At 39.1% G+C, this 23287-nt stretch overlaps 2 protein-coding genes across 5 annotated transcripts in view; one reads left to right on the forward strand and one right to left on the reverse strand.

Annotated features, from left to right (window-relative positions):
- ZFYVE9 (zinc finger FYVE-type containing 9) overlaps positions 1-23287 on the forward strand; it is a 118178-nt gene that overhangs the window by 90123 nt on the left and 4768 nt on the right. For all 4 annotated transcript variants that reach the window (XM_086388557.1, XM_086388562.1, XM_086388567.1 and 1 more), the window contains 4 exons: positions 14132-14282; positions 16381-16461; positions 19024-19186; positions 22053-22158. In XM_086388557.1, coding sequence (XP_086244683.1) covers positions 14132-14282; positions 16381-16461; positions 19024-19186; positions 22053-22158 — 501 coding nt within the window. The remainder of the gene's footprint in view (positions 1-14131; positions 14283-16380; positions 16462-19023; positions 19187-22052; positions 22159-23287) is intronic.
- CC2D1B (coiled-coil and C2 domain containing 1B) overlaps positions 18566-23287 on the reverse strand; it is a 30720-nt gene continuing 25998 nt past the window's right edge. Inside the window, exon 25 of the mRNA XM_086388658.1 lies at positions 18566-19283. The gene's annotated coding sequence lies outside the window, so the exon portion shown is untranslated. The remainder of the gene's footprint in view (positions 19284-23287) is intronic.

A 23287-nucleotide genomic window follows, 5' to 3' on the forward strand; every position in this document is an offset into this window, starting at 1 on the left:
TTGGACATAGACGTATAAAGAGAAGATGACAGGAAGAGGCATAAGGAGAAGATGACTATCTACAAGTCAGGAGAGAGTTCTGAAACAAATCTTTCTTTTTGCAACCCTCAAATGGAACCAATGCTATTGACATCTTGATTTGGGATTTCTAGCCTCCAGCATTGTGAGACAATAAATTTCTATTGTTTAAGCCACCACTTAAAGCCATCACCACTTGTTTAAGCTGCTATTTTTTTATTGCAGCACTTGCACACACTAACATACCAGTCTACCTTAAATAGCTAAACATCATGACAAAATATGTGAGGGGAAAAAAGCAAAAACCTAAGAACAGTGGGATAGAGAAGATGAGCCCTATGGTTACCCTACCTTACTGTCTGGAGTTAGTTTCCAGGCCATAGTGCAATTAGAGGGAACTTAACCCGATCCTAGAGGTCTAGAGGCTCCCTGAGTTGAAGAGAATGTAGGGAGGCCATGATGGCTAGAATTTACAAGACAGATTATGGAAATAAAGGAACTCTGGAGATCTGTAAGAGGTTCCTGTTGGGTCTTCAGCTGACTACTAATCAATGCATGTATATGAGAAAAACACTGAAGAGGAACAGCTAGAACAGTTCTCAAAGGTCCAGGAATAATTTATATTCTTACCATCTAGAGTAAGAAAGGGACAAATAATTTCTAGTGATCAAAGTTGTCCATAAATATAGTCTGCTCTGATCCTACCTAACAAGCTTAAAATAAAACTTCAACAAGAGGAAGGCCTGTACATTTTAAGGCGAGACTTGGAAAATATAAAAAACCCAAATCAAACTTTAAGAAACAAAAATGACAATGAGATGAAAAATACACTGGATGAGATTAATGGCAGATCAGACACTGCTGGAAAAAATTAATAAAAACAGAACCATCCAAGATGAAACACAAAGATAAAAGGCTGGAAACTGAAATGAATGGAGTATCATTGAGATGTGAGAAATGTTGGATGGCTTAACTCTGTAATTGAAGTCCCCAAAAGAGTGGAGAAGTAGGTTGACAGAAAAGATATTTGAAGAATCAGTGATGAAAAATTTTGTAAATCACCAACTCGATGGACATGAGTTTGGGTAGACTCCGGGAGTTGGTGATGGACAGGGAGGCCTAGCGTGCTGTGATTCATGGGGTCGCAGAGTCAGACATGACTGAGCGACTGAACTGAACTGAGAATCATATAGATTCAAGAAGTTCAGTGAACTCCAGCTGCAGGATGAAAAGTATTACATTAAGGAACATTATAATCATCATCATCAAATTGCTTAACACCAGAGGTAAAGAGAAGAATCTTAAAGGCAACTAGAGAAAAAAAATCCACTTTATATACTGAGCAGTGGGTATAAGAATGACTGTAGACTTCTCATTCAAACAGTTCAGTTCCCAAGACAGTGCACAAAATCCTTAAGGTACTAAAAAAAGATAACCTATCAGCCTATAGATTAAAACACCTAAAATAAAATACCCAGGAATAAATTTAACCAAGGATATAAAGATCAGTACTCTTAAAATCATAAAACATTGATGATGAAAATTGAAGATGACACCAAGGAATAGAAAGATATTCCAGATTTATGGATTAGCAGAATTAATACTGTTAAAATCCATACTACCAAAAGCTATCTATAGATCTAATGCAATTCTTATCAAAATACTCATGACATTTTTCACAGAACTAGAAGAAATAATCCTAAATGTTATATGGAATCACAAAAGACCTTGAGATGTCATCTAATCTTGAGGGGAAAAAAAAAGGACAAAGCTAGAGGTATAATACTTTTTGACTTCAGAGTATAGTACAAAGCTGCAGTCATCAAAATAGAATGGTACTGGCACAGAAAGAGATAAAAATCAATGGAATCAGATAGAGAGCTCAGAAATAAACCCACATACTTAAGTTCAATTAACCTACAATGAAGGAGGCATGATATTCACCAGAGAAAAGAGAGTTTCTTCAATAAATAGTGCTCGGAAAACTGGACAGCTGCTTGTGAAAGAGTGAAATTAGAACATTGTCTCACACCATATATAAAAATAAACTCAAAATGGATTAAAGACCTATATGTAAGACCTGAGACCATAAAACTGGACGAAAACATAGGCTGAACACTAATTTACAGAAAGTGTAGCAATATTTTCTTAGATCTATCTCCTAAGGCAAAAGAAGTAAAACTAAAAATAAATAAATGGGACCTAGTTAAATGTAAGAGGTTTTTTAATAGCAGAGAAAACTATCACCAAAATGAAAAAACAACCCCCTGAATAGGAAAAAATATTTGCTAATGATATTACTGATAAGGGGTTAGTATCCAAAATAGATACATGGCTCACAGAACTCAATATTAGGGAAAAAACTTGGGAAACTTCCCTGGTGGTCCAGTGTCTAAGACTCCATGCTCCCAATGCAGGAGATCTGGGTTCGATCCCTGGTCAGAGAATTAGGTCCCACATGCCACAACTGAAGGATCCCACATGCTACAACTAAGACCTGGTACAGCCAAATGAATAAAGTAATTAAAGAACAATAACAAGCAACTCGATTAAAAAACAGTCAGAAGAGAATGCTCTGGAAGTCCAGTGGTTAGGACTCAGCACTCTCACTGCCTAGGCCTGGGTTTGATCCCTGGCCAGGGAACTAAGATCCTGCAAGCTGCATGATGTAGCAAAAAAAAAAAAAAAAAAGGAAGAAGATATGAATAGATGTTCCAGAGAAAGTATACAAATGGCCAATAGGCACATGAAAAGTTTCTCAACATTTCTAATCATCACAGAAATGCAAATCAAAACCTCAGTGAAGAACCACCTCACACTTGTCAGAATGACTATCATCAAAATGTCTATAAATAACAAATGTGGCAAAGCTGTGGAGAAAGGAGGATCCTAATACAGAGGGGATTCCTGTTAGGGGGCATGTACATTGGCACAGCTACTATGGAAGATATTATGGAGGTTCCTCAAAAAACTAAATATAGAACTATCATATGATACAGCAGTTCCGCTCTTGGGTATATATTTGAAGGAAAAAACAGTAATTTGAAAATGTACATGGACCCAAATGTTGATAGAAGCATAATTTACAATAGCCAAGATATAGAAGCAGCCTAAGTGTCCATCAACAGATGAATGGTATATGTATATGTATGAATACACACGCATGCTTGCACGTGCAATGGAGTGTTACTCAACCATAAAAAAGAATGAGATTCTGCCATTTACAACAAAATGAATGGACCTAGAGGATGTGAAGCTTACTGAAATAGTCAGACAAAGACAAATACTGTAATGTTAGCACTTACTTGTGGAATCGAAAAGAATAAAACAAGTGAACATAATGAAATAGACTCACAGATGTAGAAAATAAATTAGTGGTTACCAGTGGGGAGAGGGGAATGAAGAGCAGCAAGATATGCATAGGGGAATGAGGAGGTACAAACCACTGTCTGTAAAATGAATAAGCCAGAAGGGTATGTTATACAGCCCAGGGAAGTGTAGTTGTTTTATAAACTGTAAATGCAGTATAATCTATAAAAATATTGAGTCACTGTGTTGTGCATCTGAAATTAGTATTGTAAATCACCCATATTTCACTTAAAAATAGTGAAAACACAAAGTCCCATTATGAGATATGAGAGAAGGGGCTATCATTACAGGCTCTGTAAATAGTGAAAAAACAATAGAGCATAGTATGAATGCATTTATACTAATACATGTCCAACTTGGACAAAATGGACAAATTCTTCGAATGTTGACTTTCATACCTCTGTCAAGAAAAAATAGGTAACTAGAATAGCCCTGCATACATTGAAAGAATTGAATTTATTATTGTAAACCTTTTTGCAAAGAAAAGCCCAGGTCTAGATATGTTCACTCGTGGTTGTTACAAAAGGAAGGACAAAATAACACCAGTTCTATACAAACTCTTAGAAAATAGATGAGGAGGCTTTAATTCCACTAGTATCAAAATCAGAAAAAATTTTTAAGAAATGAAAACCTATATCCTTCATAGTTGGTTGCATAAATACATAACAAGTTTTTAGTATATCCAATTTAATAATACAGAAAAAATAAGATACTTCATAACTAAATGGGATATATTCCAAGAATGCTAAATTGGTTTAACATTAAAAAATCAATCTGTAACTCAGCATATTAATAGGATAGAAAGGAAAAGCATATTAAAAGAAAAAAACTACAGAAATCTCATCTCTCTATATATATACATATATATATATATATCAGCAGTTTAAAATAGAAGTTTTACAATTGAATAAAGAGAATTTATGAAAGACCTAAAATTAATATATCCAATGATGACTGATTGATTGGTTCTTTAAAATGAGGAACAAGGAGATGATGTCTATTCTTGTTTTTATTAAACATTTCAGTGGATCTTCTAGCCAATGTAATAAGGGGGGAAAAAAACAAAATTAGAGGAATATAGTTGAAAAAAAAATGTCTTTATTCATGGATAACATGATTATTTATGTAGGAAATCCTGGAGTAGTATGTGCATGCTCAGTCATGTTCAACTCGTTGCAGACCCATGGACTGTAGCCCCCCAGGCTCCTCTGTTCATGGGGTTTCCCAGGCAAGGATACCAGAGTGGATTGCCATTTCCTACTACAAGGGATCTTCCTGACCAAGGATCGAACCCCAGTCTCTTGTGTCTTCTGCACTGGCAGGTGGATTCTTTACCACTTCTTCACCTAAGGAGTTTACAAAATAGTACTACATCTAATCAATCAGTTTATCAGAGTTATAAGATCATTGTGTAAAAATCAATTGTATTTCTGTATACTAACAATCAGAAGTTGGAATTTAAAAACAATACAATAGCATCATAAATATGACGTATTTAGGGGTGAATTTAACAGATTATCAGCAGTCCCTCTATGCTGAAAATTACAGAACATTGTTAAGAGAAACTGAAGACCCAAATAAATACTATGAGGTATACTACGTTTTTGAATCAGAAGACGCAATATTGTTAAGATGGCATTTGTCCCCAGATTGATTCATAGCTTCAGTACAATCCCAGTCAACATACCAGCAAGCTATTTTAAAATACAAATCGAGACACTGATTCTAAAATGTATATGGAGATTTAAGAGATCCAGAATAGCTGAGACAACTTTGAAAAAGAACGTAATTCAAAGACTTACACTACCTGATGTTTAAGGCTTCTTTTAAAGATATGTTAATCAGGACAGTATTATTTTAGTGTAATATGTATGTCTAGATCGGTAGAACAGAGTTGAGTGATTTCAAGTGCTGTTTATAAGGGTATATACACATACCAAAATTTGTCAGATTACATACCTTAAATGTGTACATTTTGTCATTTATTTTAAATACAGCTAAAAAATATCACAAAATCTTTCAGGAAATGTAGTGGACATTCAAACTTTAATCACATCACTGGGGGAATAGAACCAAAGAGGTAGCCTCATGTCAGAGTTTCAAGCAAAAAGGAACAAAATTGTGTTGATTCTTTACTAAAAACCAGAGAGAAATAATGTTGGTTGTATAATACAAGAGTCTATAAAACTGTGTATCTATGCAGTCCCCAACTTGTATAATTTAGGCTGAATGGCCTCTTGAGATTCTTTTTCCCTGAACAGTTCTAAAATAGGAATTTCTGTTTATTTTAGTTCAAAGCTACATATATCCTTCAGAGAATTGTGAAGTTACAAAAGCATAATTTTAAAGGTTCATTGTAGCACAAGCACGAACAGATGGTCCTAAAATCTGCTGGAGGAATGTTTTATTTTTTGGCCTTCCAGGAATACATTTCTTTTCTCTTAGGGAGGAGGAACTGATAATCTTCTTTTCAAAAGAATGAAAGGAGTTGGTGAAAGGTGCTCTGGAAAATGGGGCAGAGGAAAGAGGTGTTGTTCCATTGACTGTTAGCATAGCTGTTCCTCGTGTTATACATGGAAGACAGTGTTTAACCGCAGGTTGAATGAAAATATAAAGATCCCTCAGGAGCCCTGGCTGTTACCTCTCCAGTGACTGCAGCAGGAGCTGAACACTGCATGTTCACAGTAAGATTGTCTTTACCCCTCCTCTCTCATGTCCCTGCGTGTCCACTGATAGCGGTGAGTAGTGGCTTCAGAATGCTGCTGCTGCTGCTGCTAAGTTGCTTCAATCGTGTCCGACTCTGTGCGACCCCATAGACGGCAGCCCACCAGGCTGCCCCGTCCCTGGGATTCTTTAGGCAAGAACACTGGAGTGGGTTGCCATTTCCTTCTCCAATGCATGAAAGTGTAAAGTGAAAATGAAGTTGCTCAGTCGTGTCTGACTCTTCACGACCCCATGGACTACAGCCTACCAGGCTCCTCTGCTCATGGGATTTTCCAGGCAAGAGTACTGGCGTGGGGTGCCATTGCCTTCTGGCTAAACCCCTAGTTTTCCCTATCTCCTAGCTCTCACAAGCTTGCTGCTACTTTTAGCGTTGAGGCCACCAGCTCTAATCTCATTGTGTTCAAGTACCATAAGAAACCCTGGTCTCCCTCCATATCCCTCATCTCCCCAAATTTAATTTCTATCTCTGTACATCCACCTTTCTGACCCCATTTTTCACTCATCTTGAAAAACTCAAAGGCTCAGTCCCTGTAAGTTTTATTTGTCTCTGTCCACTTCTTTGTTGATCTAGCCAGTCCCTTAAATACAGTTTGCTGATGTCTTCCAGATATCTTCCTTCAACCTGACTCTTCCTTGTTTTATAGACTTGAGCGTCTTTTTAAAAAATTAATTAATTTTTTTATTTATTGATTTTGTTTGCCATGCCATATGGCTTGCAGGAGGATTTCAGTTCCCTGACCACGGATTGAACCCATGCCATGGCAGTGAAAGCCTGGAATCCTAACTACCAGGCCGCCAGAGAAGCCCTCAACTTGAGTTTCTTGTTCCTTACTTGACATCTCCAGTTTTTTTAGGCATCTTAAGCTTAGCATGTTCAATTCTGAACTCCTGATCTTCCCTCAGAATTTCCTCTTGCAGTCTTCCCTAAATTAATGGCAGTGCCATGCTTCCATTTACTAGGCCCAAAACTTTGGAGTTGTCTTTAAGTCTTCTTCCATATCCTGAGTCGAACCTGTTGTTCTGTGTTCTGCTGGCTCTACCTATCTAGAACCCAGCCACCTCTCAACCCTAGGGCCAGTCTTGGTCTGAGGTAATCTTGGATTTGTGCGGTAGTCTCCTAACTGGTCTTTGTTGGCAGCCTTTCCCCCATCCATTTATTCTCAACACAGCAGCCCAAGTGATCCTGTTAAAACTAAGTAAAATCATGTCACTCTTCTGCTTAAAATTCTCCAAAGATCTTTCATCCCAATCAGAACGATACCTGAAGTCTTCTGTACCCTGTGTTCTCCTTAACCCACTCCCTGTTTTAACCTTTCTTCTTACACCTCTCCCTTTTCAGCCACACTGTCCTTAATTAATGCTCCTTGAAATTGTCTGGCTTGCTAACATGCTGCAACTACACAGCCATTGAACCAGCTGTTCTAAGTGCCTGTAGAGCTCTAGGCTCTTCCCTGGATAGTCCCATGGCTTTTCTCTCTCTTTTCAGTAAGAACTCTCCCAAGTATCCAGTATTAAGTGGCACTTGCCAGTACTCCTAACCATCCTTCATGCCTTATTTTTCTATATAGCACTTATCAGTGTCTAACATTTAATGTATTTTACTTTTTCCCCTCCCCCTCTGCACACAAGAATATGAGTTCTGTGGGGGAAGATTGTTGAGTACTGAATAAACCGAATACTAACACAAAGCCTGGTACACATTAGATGCTCATTGCTACACGAATGAGTGAAGGTTCATGGTTCATGATTTGTAGACCCATAGGCCTGGAAGGTGGATGCTAGCTTCTCCACACAAGGGAACTACAGCTAATTAGAAGGACAAATATTTGTATCTTCCCTGCAGCCATGAAATTAAAAGATACCCTCTCCTTAGAGGAAAGTTATGACCAACCTAGATAGCATATTAATAAGCACAGATATTACTTTGTCAACTAAAGTCCATCTAGTCAAGGCTATGGTTTTTCCAGTAGTCATGTATGGATGTGAGAGTTGGACTATAAAGAAAGCTGAGTGCCAAAGAATTGATGCTTTTGAACTGTGGTGTTGGAGAAGACTCTTGAGAGCCCCTTGGACTGCAAGGAGATCCGACCAGTGAATCCTAAAGGAGATCAGTCCTGGGTGTTCATTGGAAGGACTGATGTTGAGGCTGTAACTCCAGTATTTTTGCCACCTGATGTGAAGAGCTGACTCATTTGAAAAGACCCTGATGATGGGGAAGATTGAAGGCAGGAGGAGAAGGGGATGACAGAGGATGACATGGTTCGATGGCATCACTGACTCAATGGACATGAGTTTGGGTAAACTCCAGAAGTTGGTGATGGACAGGGAGGCCTTGCATGCTGTGGTTCATGGGGTCGAAAAGAGTCAGACACAACTGAGCGACTGAACAGAACTGAGTGACTAAAGATGTTAAGCATCTTTTCAAGTGCTTGTTGGCCATTTGTGAATCTTCTCTAGAGAAATGTCCAGAGCTGGGTGTGGATGATGCCATATAAGAAATACAAAAAATGTGGTGTGGCAGTTAAAAAAAGGGAGTGGTCACATTAGTTCTGATGGGGAATTAAAGAAGGCTACTGGTAGGAACTGGTGTTTTTACTAAGTCTTGACTCAGGATCAGCTTTTTTCAGCTGCTTGGATATGGGAGAAGAAAAAGGAGGGTGGTGGTGGTGGTATAGTTGCTAAGTCATATCTGACTCTTGTAATTCCATGGACTGTAGCTTGCCAGGCTCCTCTGTCCATGGGATTCTCCAGGCAAGAATACTAGAGTGGGTTGCCATTTACTTCTCCAGGGGATCTTCCTGACCCAGGAATTGAACCCAGGTCTCCTGCATTGCAGGTGGATTCTTAACCAACTGAGCTACAAAGGAAGCCCAGAGGGAAGGTAAATAACAGCATATGCTACAGCTCAGAGATGGGAACTGGTAACAGATCAGGAGGTAGTCCTGCTTGCAAGGATACAGTAGGAAGCAAGGTAAAGCAAGAAAGCTGGTTTGGAGTTAGAGCATAAGACACTTATGATCTGAGTGGAGGACAAGGTGGGGAAAATGTGATCAGAGCTGTGCCTTTGGTAAATATGGAAACATTCAGTTGATCTAAGAAAGAAAAGAAAATTTTTATTTGAGCCAAATTGAGGATTATAGCCTGGAAAAGCATCTCAGAAAGCTCTGAGAACTGTTAACACCCATTAGAAATCAATGCACAGTTATCAGTTTTTTGAGACAGAATGCTATACATTACATGACTTATAATTAACAGTTGACACAATCCAGATCTGCTAGAAATGACCCCCTTACAAGATCCAGAGGAAATGTTCTCTTTTAAGTGGTCTTGTTGGAGCTTGGAGAATGCTGCTTTCATGGTTGCCAATAGGGGAGGCCTGGTAGATGCATAGTGCAGCAGATGCACAATGCACAGTAGAAGGCCAACAGAGAAATTTTTTTATATTTAAAATTTTTCTTATCTTACCATTAAGTATGAATTTTATTTCACATGTAGAATGAATCAGTGCTGCTAGAGATTGACTGTAGGTAAAACAGTTATAAAGTTGTTAAATGTCCAGAAAAGAGGTAATTGGTCTTAAACAATAGTAATGGATCAACAGATATTACAGAATTTGAATTGACAGAGCAGAGAAATGGCTCAACTAAAGTGGAAAACCAATTATTTATATCATTGTATGACAAGTGTAAGTTTGCCTTATGTTCAGTAAGATCCTTTGAATATTTGGGAAATTCTCTCTTTGGTATAAAATGAACATGGTTTTAAGAAACCAAACCAACCAACCCTGTTCATTCATTTCTAAAGAAATACGAAGTTTTAAGAAAATCTCATTAGCTTTGAAATTGATATCCAGGGAAATGATTTTGTTAGAGGCTAGCTAATTTATTCAGAATATCCAAATTGAAAACTTTTTATATTTTTTGACAAGGCCATTCGGCTTGTGCAATCTCTGGTTCCCTGACCAGGGACTGAACCTGGACCCAGCAGTGAAAGCGCTGAGTCCTAACTACTGGATCACCAGGAAATTCTTGAAAATATTTTTAATCTGCTCAATGTAAGCAAAATTAGAAATCACTTTAGCCTAATGATTTGGAAGAAATGGCAGATATAATATTTTTTAGAATTGCTGTATATGATTGTATCCATTTCTTTCATGCGACATAAATGTAAATTGTAATTGAGAGCCTAAATTAGTCTGTCTACTGACTTCTCCAAGAAGCAATCTTCTGACTTACTTTATTTGCAAAAACTTATTTTAAAGTATTTGTTGGAAAACCCTGATAGAACTGGTTTGTTTTATTGGGTTGATAAAAGTTAGTGTGAGAGGAATTTTTAATTATTATTTGGATGCCTCTGGCATTACAGCTATTTATTAAAATATTAACTTTGCAAGAGTTATAAACATAACAGAGTCAAACCAGAGGATGATGGTATCTTGGCATTGTATTGGTACAGTACCTAGAAATAAATTTACCAAGGATATAAAAGACTTGAAACCTTAAAACTATAAAATTTGTTGAAAGAACTTGAAGAAGACCTAAAAAATTTTGTTCTTTTACACAATTTTGGCGTCAGAGTCCCTTGCAATTTCAAATGAACTTGATTGAGTATTGGCTTTCCAGTTCTATAAAAGGCCATTGGAATTTAAAGAAAAAATTTATTATTCTTTTTTTTGGTTGCGCTGGGTCTTCGCTGCTCTGTGCAGGGCTTTCTCTGGTTGTTGTGAGCAGGGGCTACTCTTCACTGTGGTGCACAGGCTTCTCATTGCAGTGGCTTCTCTTATTGCGGAGCACAGGCTCTAGGCTCACAGGCTTCAGCAGTCGCAGCCTGAGGGCTCATTAGTTGTGGCTCATGGGCTCATAAGCTCAGGCTCTGCAGGCTCCATAGTTATGGCTTAGGGGCTTACTTGCTTTGTGCTATGTATGTGGAATCCTCCCAGACCAGGGACTGAACTGTTTCCCCTGCACTGGCAGGTGGATTCTCGTCCACTGGACCACCAGGGAAGTCCCCATTGGAATTCTGATAAGGCTTGTGCTGGATCTGTAGATCACTTTGAGTAGTAGTGATATGCTAACAGCTTTCAATCTTCCAATACATGAACATGAGATGTGGTCTCATGTTCAAAGAACAAAATTGGAGACTTCAAAACTTGTCAGTTTCAAAACTTACTTCAAGGCTATAGTAATCAACAGCGTGGTATTGGCATGAAATAAAATTCATACATTTAACGGCCAGTTGATTTTGACAAGGGTGCCAAGACTATTTAATGGTGAAAGAATAGTCTTCAACAGATGGTACTGGGACAACTGGATATCCACATGTAAAAAGAATTAAGTTGTCCCTTTACTTCAAATCATAAAGTTTAACTCAAAATAGATCAATGACCTGAATATAAGAGCTAAATTCATACAGCTCTTAGAGAAAAACATGAGGGTAAGTTTTCATCACCTTTGATTTAGCAGTGGGTTTTTAGATATGCATAAAAAACAAAAGAAAAAATACATAAATTAGAATTAAGAAAAAGTAAAACCTTTTGTGCATCCAAGGATATTAACAGGAAAGTGGAAAGACAACCAGTACAATGGGAGAAAATACTTACAGTCCATTTATCTGATATAAGGATCTGTTCTCTAGGTCTAGAATAAAGAAATCTTACAATTCAACAACAAAAGACAAACAGTCCAATTTAAAAATGAGCAAAAGATATGAAGAGACATTTCTCCAGAGAAGATACACAAATGGCCAACAAGCATTTGAAAAGATGCTTAACATCTTTAGTCACTCAGTTCAGTTGCTCAGTCGTGTCCGACTCTTTGTGACCCCATGAACCACAGCACACCAGGACTCCCTGTCCATCACCAACTCCTGGAGTTTACCCAAACTCATGTCCATTGAGTCGGTGATGCCATCCAACCGACTCATCTCATCCTCTGTCATCCCCTTCCCCTCCTGCCCTCAATCTTTCCCAGCATCAAGATCTTTTCAAATGAGTCAGTTCTTCACATCAGGTGGCCAAACTATTGGAGTTTCAGCTTCAACATCAGTCCTTCCAATGAGCACCCAGGACTGATCTCCTTTAGAATGGACTGGTTGGATCTCCTTGCAGTCCAAGGGACTCTCAAGAGTCTTCTCCAACACCACAGTTCCAAAGCATCAGTTCTTCAGTGCTCAGCTTTCTTTATAGTCAAAGCCTTGACTAGATGGACCTTAGTTGACAAAGAATGTCTCTGCTTTTTTTTTTGTCTCTACTTTTTAATATGCTGTCTAGGTTGGTCATAACTTTCCTTCCAAGGAGTAAGCGTCTTTTAATTTCATGGCTGCAGTCACCATCTGCAGTGATTTTGGAGCCCCCAAAAGTAAAGTCAGTCACTGTTTCCACTGTTTCCCCATCTATTTGCCATGAAGTGATGGGACTGGATACCATGATCTTAGTTTTCTGAATGTTGAGCTTTAAGCCAACTTTTTCACTCTCCTCTTTCACTTTCATCAAGAGGCTCTTTAGGTCTTCTTACCTTTCTGCCATGAGGGTGGTATCATCTGCATATCTGAGGTTATTGATATTTCTCCCGGCAATCTTGATTCCAGCTTGTGCTTCATCCAGCCCAGTGTTTCTCATGATGTACTCGGCGTATAAGTTAAATAAGCAGGGTGACAATATACAGCCTTAACGTACTCCTTTTCCTATTTGGAACCAGTCTGTTCCATGTCCAGTTCTAACTATTGCTTCCTGATCTGCATACAGGTTTCTCAAGAAGCAGGTCAGGTCTGGTATTCCCATTTCTTTCAGAATTTTCCACAGTTTATTGTGATCCACACAGTCAAAGGCTTTGGCATAGTCAACAAAGCAGAAATAGATGTTTTTCTGGAACTCTCTTGCTTTTTTGATGATCCAGTGGATGTAAGCAATTTGATCTCTGATTCCTCTGCCTTTTCTAAAACCAGCTTGAACATCTGGAAGTTCACGGTTCACATATTGCTGAAGCCTGGCTTGGAGAATTTTGAGCATTACTTTACTAGCATGTGAGATGAGTGCAATTGTGTGGCAGTTTGAGCATTCTTTGGCATTGCCTTTCTTTGGGATTGGAATGAAAACTGACCTTTTCCAGTCCTGTGGCCACTACTGAGTTTTCCAAATGTGGTGGCATATTGAGTGCAGCACTTACACAGCATCATCTTTTAGTATTTGAAATAGCTCAACTGGAATTCCATCACCTCTATTAGGTTTGTTCGTAGTGATGCTTCCTAAGGCCCACTTGACTTCACATTCCAGGATGTCTGGCTGTAGGTGAGTGATCACACCATTGTGATCAGTTGGTCATGAAGATCTTTTTTATACAGTTCTGTGTATTTTTGCCACCTCTTCTTAATATCTTCTGCTTCTGTTAAGTCCATACCACTTCTGTCCTTTATTGACTAGATACAAAATGGTGGCTGATGAGTTTTTCCATGTGAGGTTCAGAATTATCACCTTAAAATCTTTTGATAAGAATAAAGCAAAATATTAGTTATTACATTGAAGATATCAAACATAAGTTAGTAAAACTAAGAAATAATGGAGTTCGTATATTTATAGAGGAAAGCACTCCTTTGTATGGATGTGGAAAAAGAAGGCATATACACTTAAATATAGGATATTCTTTTGACTTAGAATTTCAGTGTATATATACTCTCAGAGAATGCATTGGATAGAAGAAACTACTGTAATTAGGTAAACTAATTTTAGTTACTTGAGTTCAGTGCAGCAGTAAAAAAGACAAAATAAATGCAAAATGTGTCATATGCTTGGGTTATAACACAAATCACCTGTAAATTATAGAGAAAATTTTTGTGTATGTTGAACTTTTACTAATGGTGACTGATTTTTGACTTTGTCTTCATTCTTTAGTAGCTCCTTTGTCGCTTTAATAAATAATATTCTCTTTTGTCTTTGAGAAGGTGAATGAGCTGTGCTGTGTCACACACACCAAAAAGTGCCCGTTCTTGGCAGAATGAGAAAGATAGCCCTCTTTTTTGATTGTAGATGATAAAAGCCATGAACAAGTCCAATGAGCACGTCCTGGCAGGAGGTGCCTGTTTCAATGAGAAGGCAGACTCCCATCTCGTGTGTGTACAGAATGATGATGGCAACTATCAGACCCAGGCTATCAGTATTCATAATCAGCCCAGAAAGGGTGAGTGTTTGAGCTTATTGAGGTCATGGAATGGAAGATTGTACTGTAACTGGAGAGTGGATATCTCAACCCCATAAACACTCACTGTCAGAATAGGTGAAAACAATTGATTATATTAACCTTTCGAAGCTTGTTGTGCAAGTGTATGTTGACTACTCAGACTTAGAGTTGCAAATGGAACTCTGTTATTGAGGGGAGCATCTTGAAAATACTGCCTCAGGACACTGACCAGGCCAGCATAGGTGTTTGAGGCATCGCCCCCATAGTGAGAATATGTTTAGGTAGATATAGTGCTTTTTGAATGATCATACCCAAAGAGTGTTAATTAACAGATAGACAGGATTCTAAAGGAAGCCTTCCAGGTTCAGTGGTACTCAGAATGTGGTCTCATCACTTAGGAGATTGTTAGACATGAAGATTGTGTCCCGGATCGGCTAAATCAGAGTTTGCATTTTAACACAATTGCAGTGTGATTCAAACACACATTAGAGTTTAAGAAGTGCTGCTCAACATTAGAATTTAAGGCACTGCTTAACATGCCATTTCCTAAAATCTCTTACCAGTGTCTATGGTTTTTAAAATATTCACATAAATAAATAAAATTTTTGCTTATTATTTTAGACTGAGAAACCTTGTATTAAAAAAGTTTAAGCAGATTTCTTTGCTGCAGGACTTTTCGGAGCCTTTAGCATTTTTCTTTTTTTTTAAAGGAAGATAGTGCCTAGACCTTCTAAAATTTATTTGACCATAAATCTTTTTCCTCTCAGAATATCTCCTAAAACTAGCTTTCTTTAGTATGCTTCATTAAGCACTTCTCTAGTAGACATATATTTCTGTCTTCGAGGTATATTTTTAAAATCAGTTCTTTAGTAAAGGCATAAAAGGTACTGAGCACATGTATATTCAAATATAATATCTAAAACAGGTAGGTGACAAGTCTACTATGCTCCCTATTAGTCAAATCATATCTATAATATTTTAATAAGTTCTGGGTATCATTAATGTAGTTGGTGATATCCACTGATAAAACTAGAAGGTCTTCAAAGGATGATTCAAGGCCTGTGAGAAGTTTGAAAACTAGGTCACAGGAAGATCTCTTGAATAAAATATAAATGTTTAACCTAAAAAAGTATAGATTGAAAGAGGGTGAAAAATAGGTATCTCTATTTTTAAGATTCTCTATTATGTGGAAATAATATTCAACTTACTCTCTATAGCTATAAAAGACCAAAACCAGCACCAGTGGGTGAAGGCTACAAGGATCTAGATATGGGCTCTGTTTGAGAGCACACTCTGTAACACTGAGAGCTATCCAGAAATAGAAATGGTTGCCTTGTGCTATTGTGGGCTCCCTGTCAGTAGGAGTCTTTGACAAAGGCTGGATGACCTACCCATTAGAGATGCTCTAGGGCCAGTGGGTAGGAAGTTGGAATATCTTAGTCCAATGTAAGATGTGGAGAAATAAAACAGTGTAGTGCAGTTTTATAAAGCAAAATGTAATTAAATGCCCTTTCTTTTACGAAGAGGTATTCATATTTTAAATAGGTGTTTGTTTTTCTAAAAGCTCCACTTTGTAAATAAAATAGTTGGCAATCATATCTCCATATTCAAAATATATTTGCTCTTAAAAAAAAGCAATGAATCAGATCTGGGGTCAGCAAACTTCTTCTGTGAATGGCTATATGATAAATATTTTAGGCTTTGCAAACCTGTGGTCTTTGTTGCCAGCACTTTGGCATCACACTTCAAAAACTGCCATAGACAATATATAAGTGAATGAATATGGCTGTGTTCCAATTAAATTTTATTTACAAAAACAAGCTGCAGACCAAACCTTAGTCTTGACTAGTAAGATTTCCTTGCTTCTTGACTGAAGGAAGCTCAAAACAAAATGGAAGCATGTATCTTAAAACCTCATTCTCTAAGCTCTCATTAGCATCTGAGTTATTGGTTACTTGTATATGGTAGTGTATAGAGTAAGTGTTTTTTATTTTCTGTATGATGGTTTGAGTTCCCAACTACCAACTATTTCATTATTATTTTCAGTCCCTCCATCTCAAAGTCTTTCTTCACTAACATATTTCTATTGCTATTTTAGTGACTGGTGCCAGTTTCTTTGTGTTCAGTGGCGCTCTGAAATCCTCTTCAGGATATCTTGCCAAGTCCAGTATTGTGGAAGGTAAAGAATGGGTTATTTACTGCATGAACAAGTTCAGTCTTAATTATACAACTGAAAAACAGGGGACATTAAAGGAAAACTTGACACTTTTGCCATAGACTTCAGACTCCACAGAAGTTATTTATTCAATAGCATCTCACTGTACAGCTAATTAAGACTGTCATAAGGGTGCTTAACTCTCCAAAGAAAGGAGTAAGTGGTAGAGATGCCATGGGACACTGACATAAAGTTAAGAGATGGCTTTTCAGAGCTCTGGAATAAGGTATCCAAGGGGCCGTAGACTGAGTTCAGAAACATCACTGGGTGCAAATCTATAAATAAGTAGATGACGTTCACGTATAAGTGAACTTATAAGTTTATTTTATTGAAGTATAGTTGATTTATTATGTTATGTTTATTTCTACTGTACAGCAATGTAATACATATATATATATGAGAAAGCAATGGCCACCCACTCCAGTACTCTTGCCTGGAAAATCCCATGGACGGAGGAGCCTGGAAGGCTGCAGTCCATGGCGTTGCTGAGGGTCGGACACGACTGAGCGACTTCACTTTCACTTTTCACTTTCATGCATTAGAGAAGGAAATAGCAACCCACTCCAGTGTTCTTGCCTGGAGAATCCCAGGGATGGGGGAGTCTGGTGGGCTGCTGTCTATGGGGTCGCACAGAGTCGGACACGACTGAAGTGACTTAGCAGCAGCATATACACACACACACACACACACACACACATTCTTTTTCATATTCTTTTCCATTATGGTTTATCACTGGGGATTTTCTTCCTCAACTATTCTCACTGTATTTTGATCTAGTTACTCTTGTTGTGTAACAAGTTAACCAGAATTTAATGGCTTAAAGCAACTATTTTATCACCCTCACTGATTGCCCTTCATAGGGCAATGCAGGAATGGCTTGATCTTGCTCAGTGATGTCTGGGGCCTCAGTTGGGATGACTTGAAGGTTGGTGGTTACTTGATGGCCAGGAGCTAGAATTATCTGAAAGTTTGTTGACTCACATGTCTGGGGCCGGTCTTGGGATGATTTAAAGACTAGGAAAGATGACTGGAGTCCTTAACAATGGACTGTTTAGCATGTGGCCTTGGGCTAGTTGGGCTTCTTATATGGTGGCTTAGAACTCCAACCACAAGTGTTCCAGCACAAGGCCAAAGCCGCATTGGTTTTATGCGGCTTGAAAATCACACAGTCGCATCCATCATCCTCTGGTGGTGGAAGTGGTCATAAGTCTGCTGGGGGGAGAGGAGTTAGACTCCATTTCTTAAGGGGGAAAAGGAAAGGCAGCATTGTAGAAAAGCATGTGAGACAGGAGATGTTATGATTATCTTTGGAAAGTGCAGTCTGCATACGGAATGACAGATTTTCATTTCCACTCCAGTGCCCTAAGAGCAGTTCTTCCTGAGGGTGGATTCCTTTGTGTTAATTGAAATACATAGATAAACTTAATGTGTGTTAACAGAGATTGACTTTGATCTCCTTTATTGCCAAACTCAAAACAGCAAGTGAAGAGCAAAGTATGCTAATATTTCGCAACTTAATTTCACAACTCAAAGCAGAAATATTCTATTAAGAAATTAAGAAGTCTAGGAGTTAGTCCTTCTGCTTCCTCATCAAGAAATCTAGGCGTTAAATGGCTGATTAATGCCTTTGTAATCAAATATTGACTACCTTTAAAATGTGTCTTTACAAGATGCTTAAAAAGTACCCCTTAAATGTCAGAATGATAAACTGAACTGAAAGAAATCCTTACAAATGCAAAGCAATGTATTTAGAAAGTTACATTTATGCCTTTGGTGGGAATTTCTCAGGTCTTACATTTTGCCACGTGTGTCAGTAGAGCAGTTAGCTACCTATTTATGAAAATTTTACTGATGCTCTTTAGAAATTATTTCAGTTGACAAAATTATGTGTCAGAGAAGCAGGATAATTGCTCAGCATGTGATAGCTTACTCCCTCAATTTCAGTATTTTCCTTTAACTTAGGTGGTAGCCCCCAAATAGTTATCATCTGTTGGCTCATGGTAGCCCATGTAAAACATACATGGTAGATTTGCTTTATTGCCAGTCAATAAATGGAATTACTCCCCAGTTCACTCCTGTTGTTTATTCAGTGATTTATTTAACAAGCACTGGCATTCACTGTATGCAGTCATAGTAAGGTGAGTGATACGAACAAATGAATATGATTAGAGCATGATGCAACAGTGGAAACACAAACAAAATGCTCTGTGTGTCCAAAAGAGGGATGTGACCATGTGTAAGTTTTCCTTTTGAGCAGTCTCAGGACAAACTTAGTTGTGCCTGGTGAAATCAACAGGCAGGTGTTTTAAGCAGAATCCATCTTGGCATTTGCTTCTCGTAACACTTTCAGTAAGTAAGAGGTTGAGCTCAAAGGACAAAACCTCTTTGTATCTGTCAGCTTTAGAGAACAGAAGTTTCACGTTTAATCCTAGAGGGATTTGCTAGATGCCAGGTACAGAGTTTCATCTGCCCCTCTCCCTGGCTTTGCATTGTTTCCATCTGTGTTGTCTTGGTGCTGATTCTCAGATGGCGTTATGGTCCAGATCACTGCAGAGAACATGGATGCCCTGAGGCAGGCGCTGCGGGAGATGAAGGACTTCACCATCACCTGTGGCAAGGCAGAGGCCGAGGACCCGCAGGAGCAAATCCACATCCAGTGGGTGGATGATGACAAGGACGTCAACAAGGGGTGAATGCAGCAAACGTTCCCTCAGTGGTGTTTCGTTATGGGCTGGCCTCTGGGTTTTGTCTAGACTGGCCTTTTATTACTCTCCTGAAACCCCTGCCTAAGAGAAAGGACTGCTTTGTATTATAACATGGACTTTTAAATTTCTGGTTTCTTGGCTTAATTTCTGAAAGAGTTTCTATGCATATTTTTGAAGGGAAGGGGAAGAAAGCAGCTGATGAAACACAGCAGTCCCTCTAAAGTTACTGAGATAATAGTAAAACCTAAGCCTTTTTGGTTTACAAAACACTTTTGCTAATATTGTTTCATTTGATATAACAACTACAGATGAGCAAATAAACACCAAAAGGATAAATGACTCCACAAAGCTTGCAAGTGGCTGGGCTAGGACTTAAAGCCACCTCCTTGGGCTTCAAATCCTATGTTCATCTCTAGAATATGGCACCTATGTTCTGAGGGTTCAAGCCAAAACCTTGGAGTCCTCTTTGACACTTTGCCTCACACCCTACACCTTAATCCAGCAGTAGAGCCTATTAGCTTTCTTTTTAAACATGTCCAGAAGTGTACTACTGCTCCCTGCTTCTCCTGCCATCGTTTGGTCTGCATTATTACAGTAGGCTTCAGATTTGTTTTCTTGTTTCTAGTCTTGGCCTCCTCCCTCCTCCTAGCCTAGTCAGTTTCCAGTACAGCAGCCAGAGCAATGTCACTTCTTGCTCAAAACTCACCACTGACTTTCAGGGTCATTCAGGGTAAAAGCCAAAGTCTGTTACAACTTACAAGCCTTACACAATCCCCTGCCCACTCTCTTATTTCTCAGAAACAGTATCGGTTTCTTGTGTGAATATATCAGCCTTCTTCTGCCCTCAGACCTTTGTACCTTCACTTTCTCAACAAAGGCTTCCCTGGCCAGCCTACTACATTGTAAGCCTCTCATGTACATTTCTTCCGTCCTCCACCAAATACTTCATACCCCCCTTCCCGGCATTATATTTAAGGGTACCTATAACTCACTAACATATATTTTTACTTATTTATTATATTGGCCCTGGAATGTAAGATCCACGAGGGCAGGAATTTTTGCTGGTTTGGTCACTGCTGTGTCATCAGCACCTAAAACACTGTATGGCACCTAATAGGGTCTTTAAAAACTGATTAATTGAATAAATATGTCAGACTTCATTGTATTAAGCCTTCTCCCATTCATCCTTCAGGCAATAATTCTATACGTGGGCTTCGGAAAAGACAAAAATGAATTTATGGTCCTTAGTGACAGGTGACTCAGTCTAGTTTTGAAGATAGTTATAATAAGGGCACCAAAGTATGCAAGATGCTCATAGAACACTCTATAGGAGACAGTAAAGATAAAAGAGAAATGAGGAACTCGGTAGAGGTGGTAGGGCAGGATTCAGGAATGACTTCCTAGAGGAATGGCTGCCTCTGGAGCTGAGTCCGGTAAGATGGTAGACATCTGCCGCCCAGCTGTGGCAGAGTGGGCCTGCCAGTATGAGGGAACGGCAGGAGCGAAGGCAGATAGAGGGCGCTTCCAGCATGGCATACCAGATTTTTTTTAATGAATGTTATTGAACAAACAGAAGCAATATCTAAATCAATGAGTATGTTTGTCTGCTTTATAAATAACACTTTATCTTCCCATACTTCCTGGAAAATTTAATTTCAAAATCAATTTGTGTTTAATTCTCTTATAGTCGGTTGTTAGGTTGATGGTGTGAACTGATATGAGCAAGCATCTGTATTATCACAATAAATTCTATGGTTATTAGGACAAAAAATTGGTAATCTGACAATCTGATGCCATATGGTATTGGTAGCTAACAACAAGTAGGTTGTCCCTTCCTACAACAGTGGCAGCGTCTTCAAAAAAAGAACAAGAGCTCATCAGGGAAAACTCTCAAACCCAGGAGTTTATTGTATAGTGTGTAGACGGAATGTTTTCTAGCTTGTCCCACAATGTCAGGGTATCCTTTCTCAAGAGAGTTCTTATCAACTAAGGCTGCTCTAGTTTTTATACTGTCTGATGAGTTAGAAATTAAACTTAACAGTGTTTAAATAATTTTAATTCAGTCAAATGTAGCATGTCCCCGATAGTCAACTTTAGGCTAAATCTGATCTTTTATACATAGAGATTCAAAAACAAAAACAGGTTTGAAAGTTGTTAGGAAAAGTTCACAACAATTACTTTGACTCCTCCTCAGAATGAGTGTGTTCATCCACATATTTATACTTGCTATATTTTGGAGAACACGACCATAAAATGTGGCCTTTCGATTCAGGAACCTAGGAGTGCTATGCAGCACTGAAGGCAACTTGTTTCAATAGATAATATAGATGCACGTTCATCAGTTCATACCAGCACTGTCATAATTAACATACTTGGTCAAATAATTCCTTTAGTCTGTAAACACTAAACTCCTACGTTGTGTCAGACCGTGAATGTTGCACATGGAAATGAGTATATCATGTACCTGCCCCTTCGGAAGTTTGTGAGGCAGATACACGAACATATGGAGAGTATGATGTGATGGGTGTGGTGGTGGAGCAGGGGCGAGCAGGGCTGGGTGCGGGTCTGTGCAGTCACTGGAGGAACATGAGAGGAAGAGAGCAGACTTGGAAACATTTTTGTTAAATAACCAGCTTCTGCCATCAGGACTCCTTTTTCGTACGTGTGTCCTCAGAATTATTTCAGTGCACAGGCCCCTCCCTGAGAGCTCTGTTCGTGTACATTTTGGGGCAGTGGCTTCTTCTTTGTGATGTTTTGCATAGGTGTTTTCAGCAAGGCACCCAGTGTATGATAAGAGAGAAGTAGTTCTTCTAAGAGCTGCTTCCATCTCTCTCCTTTGTTCTGTTTTAGTGTCCTAAGTCCCATAGATGGGAAGTCCATGGAGTCTATAACAAGTGTGAAGATATTCCACGGATCAGAGTACAAAGCGAATGGAAAGGTCATCAGATGGACTGAGGTAAGGAAATGGGAACTTGGCATCCTTGATCCCCACTTGGAAGACAACTTTTTACTTGGCCCAGAGACATTCTGGACTGATTCTGGGGCATAAAGGGGGAAATCTCTGTTACCTTCTATGCTCCAGTTCCCTCTGGTCTGTCTAAGCTCACTGGGAGGAAGTGCACCCAGTGTGGCCTGCAGCAGTCTGACAGCTCCGCCCCATGAACTAGCTTTTAGAGATTTGTTCACACTGGACCTCAAGAAGGGTGCATACTGTCTTTGCTGGATTCTTCAGAAAGCTAGGCTGGTTATGTTGCACTCAGTTGTAACTTAGATAACACTGTCTTTTAAAAATAGACTTATCTCACAAATAAGAAAACGAAAGTTCAGAAACTAACTTGTCCAGGATTACATGGCAAATAAGCACTGGCAAAGTCCGGATTCAAAGCCAGATGTGGCCGACTCCTGTTTTCTACTATATTGTTTCTTAGAGCTGTGTTAGAGGCTTACCCAGGGATGAGAGGAGCCAGGCAGGGACCTTGTATATGTGTATGTGCGTGTGTGCTAATTTGCTTCAGTTGTGTCTGATTCTTGCAACCCTCTGGACTGTAGCCCACCAGGCCCCTCTGTTCGTGAGATTCTCTAGAATCTCATGTGAGATTCTCCAAGAATACTGGAGTGGATTGCCATGCCCTCCTCTAGGGTATCTTCCCAACTCAAGGACTGAACCTTTGTCTCCTCTGTCTCCTGCATGGGCAGACAGGTTCTTTACCACTAGCGCCACCTGGGAAGCGCATCAAACAAATCAGAAAGTTTATTTTTTGAGAATAAACAGGTAGGTCCTGGATCTCTTGATTTCTTTTGAAACTCATTTATCAGTTCAGTTCAGTTCAGTTCAGTAGCTCAGTCGTGTCCGACTCTTTGCGACCCCATGAATTGCAGCACACCAGGCCTCCCTGTCCATCACCAACTCCTGGAGTTCACTCAGACTATCGTCCATCGAGTCGGTGATGCCATCCAGCCATCTCATCCTCTGTCGTCCCCTTCTCCTCCTGCCCCCAATCCCTCCCAGCATCAGAGTCTTTTCCAATGAGTCAACTCTTCATATGAGGTGGCCAAAGTACTGGAGTTTCAGCTTTAGCATCATT

The sequence above is a fragment of the Bos grunniens genome, chromosome 3 (genome assembly GCF_055505025.1).
Source record: "Bos grunniens cultivar Pamir isolate PY7600 chromosome 3, Bosgru_T2T1.0, whole genome shotgun sequence".
Taxonomy (NCBI): domain Eukaryota; kingdom Metazoa; phylum Chordata; class Mammalia; order Artiodactyla; family Bovidae; genus Bos; species Bos grunniens.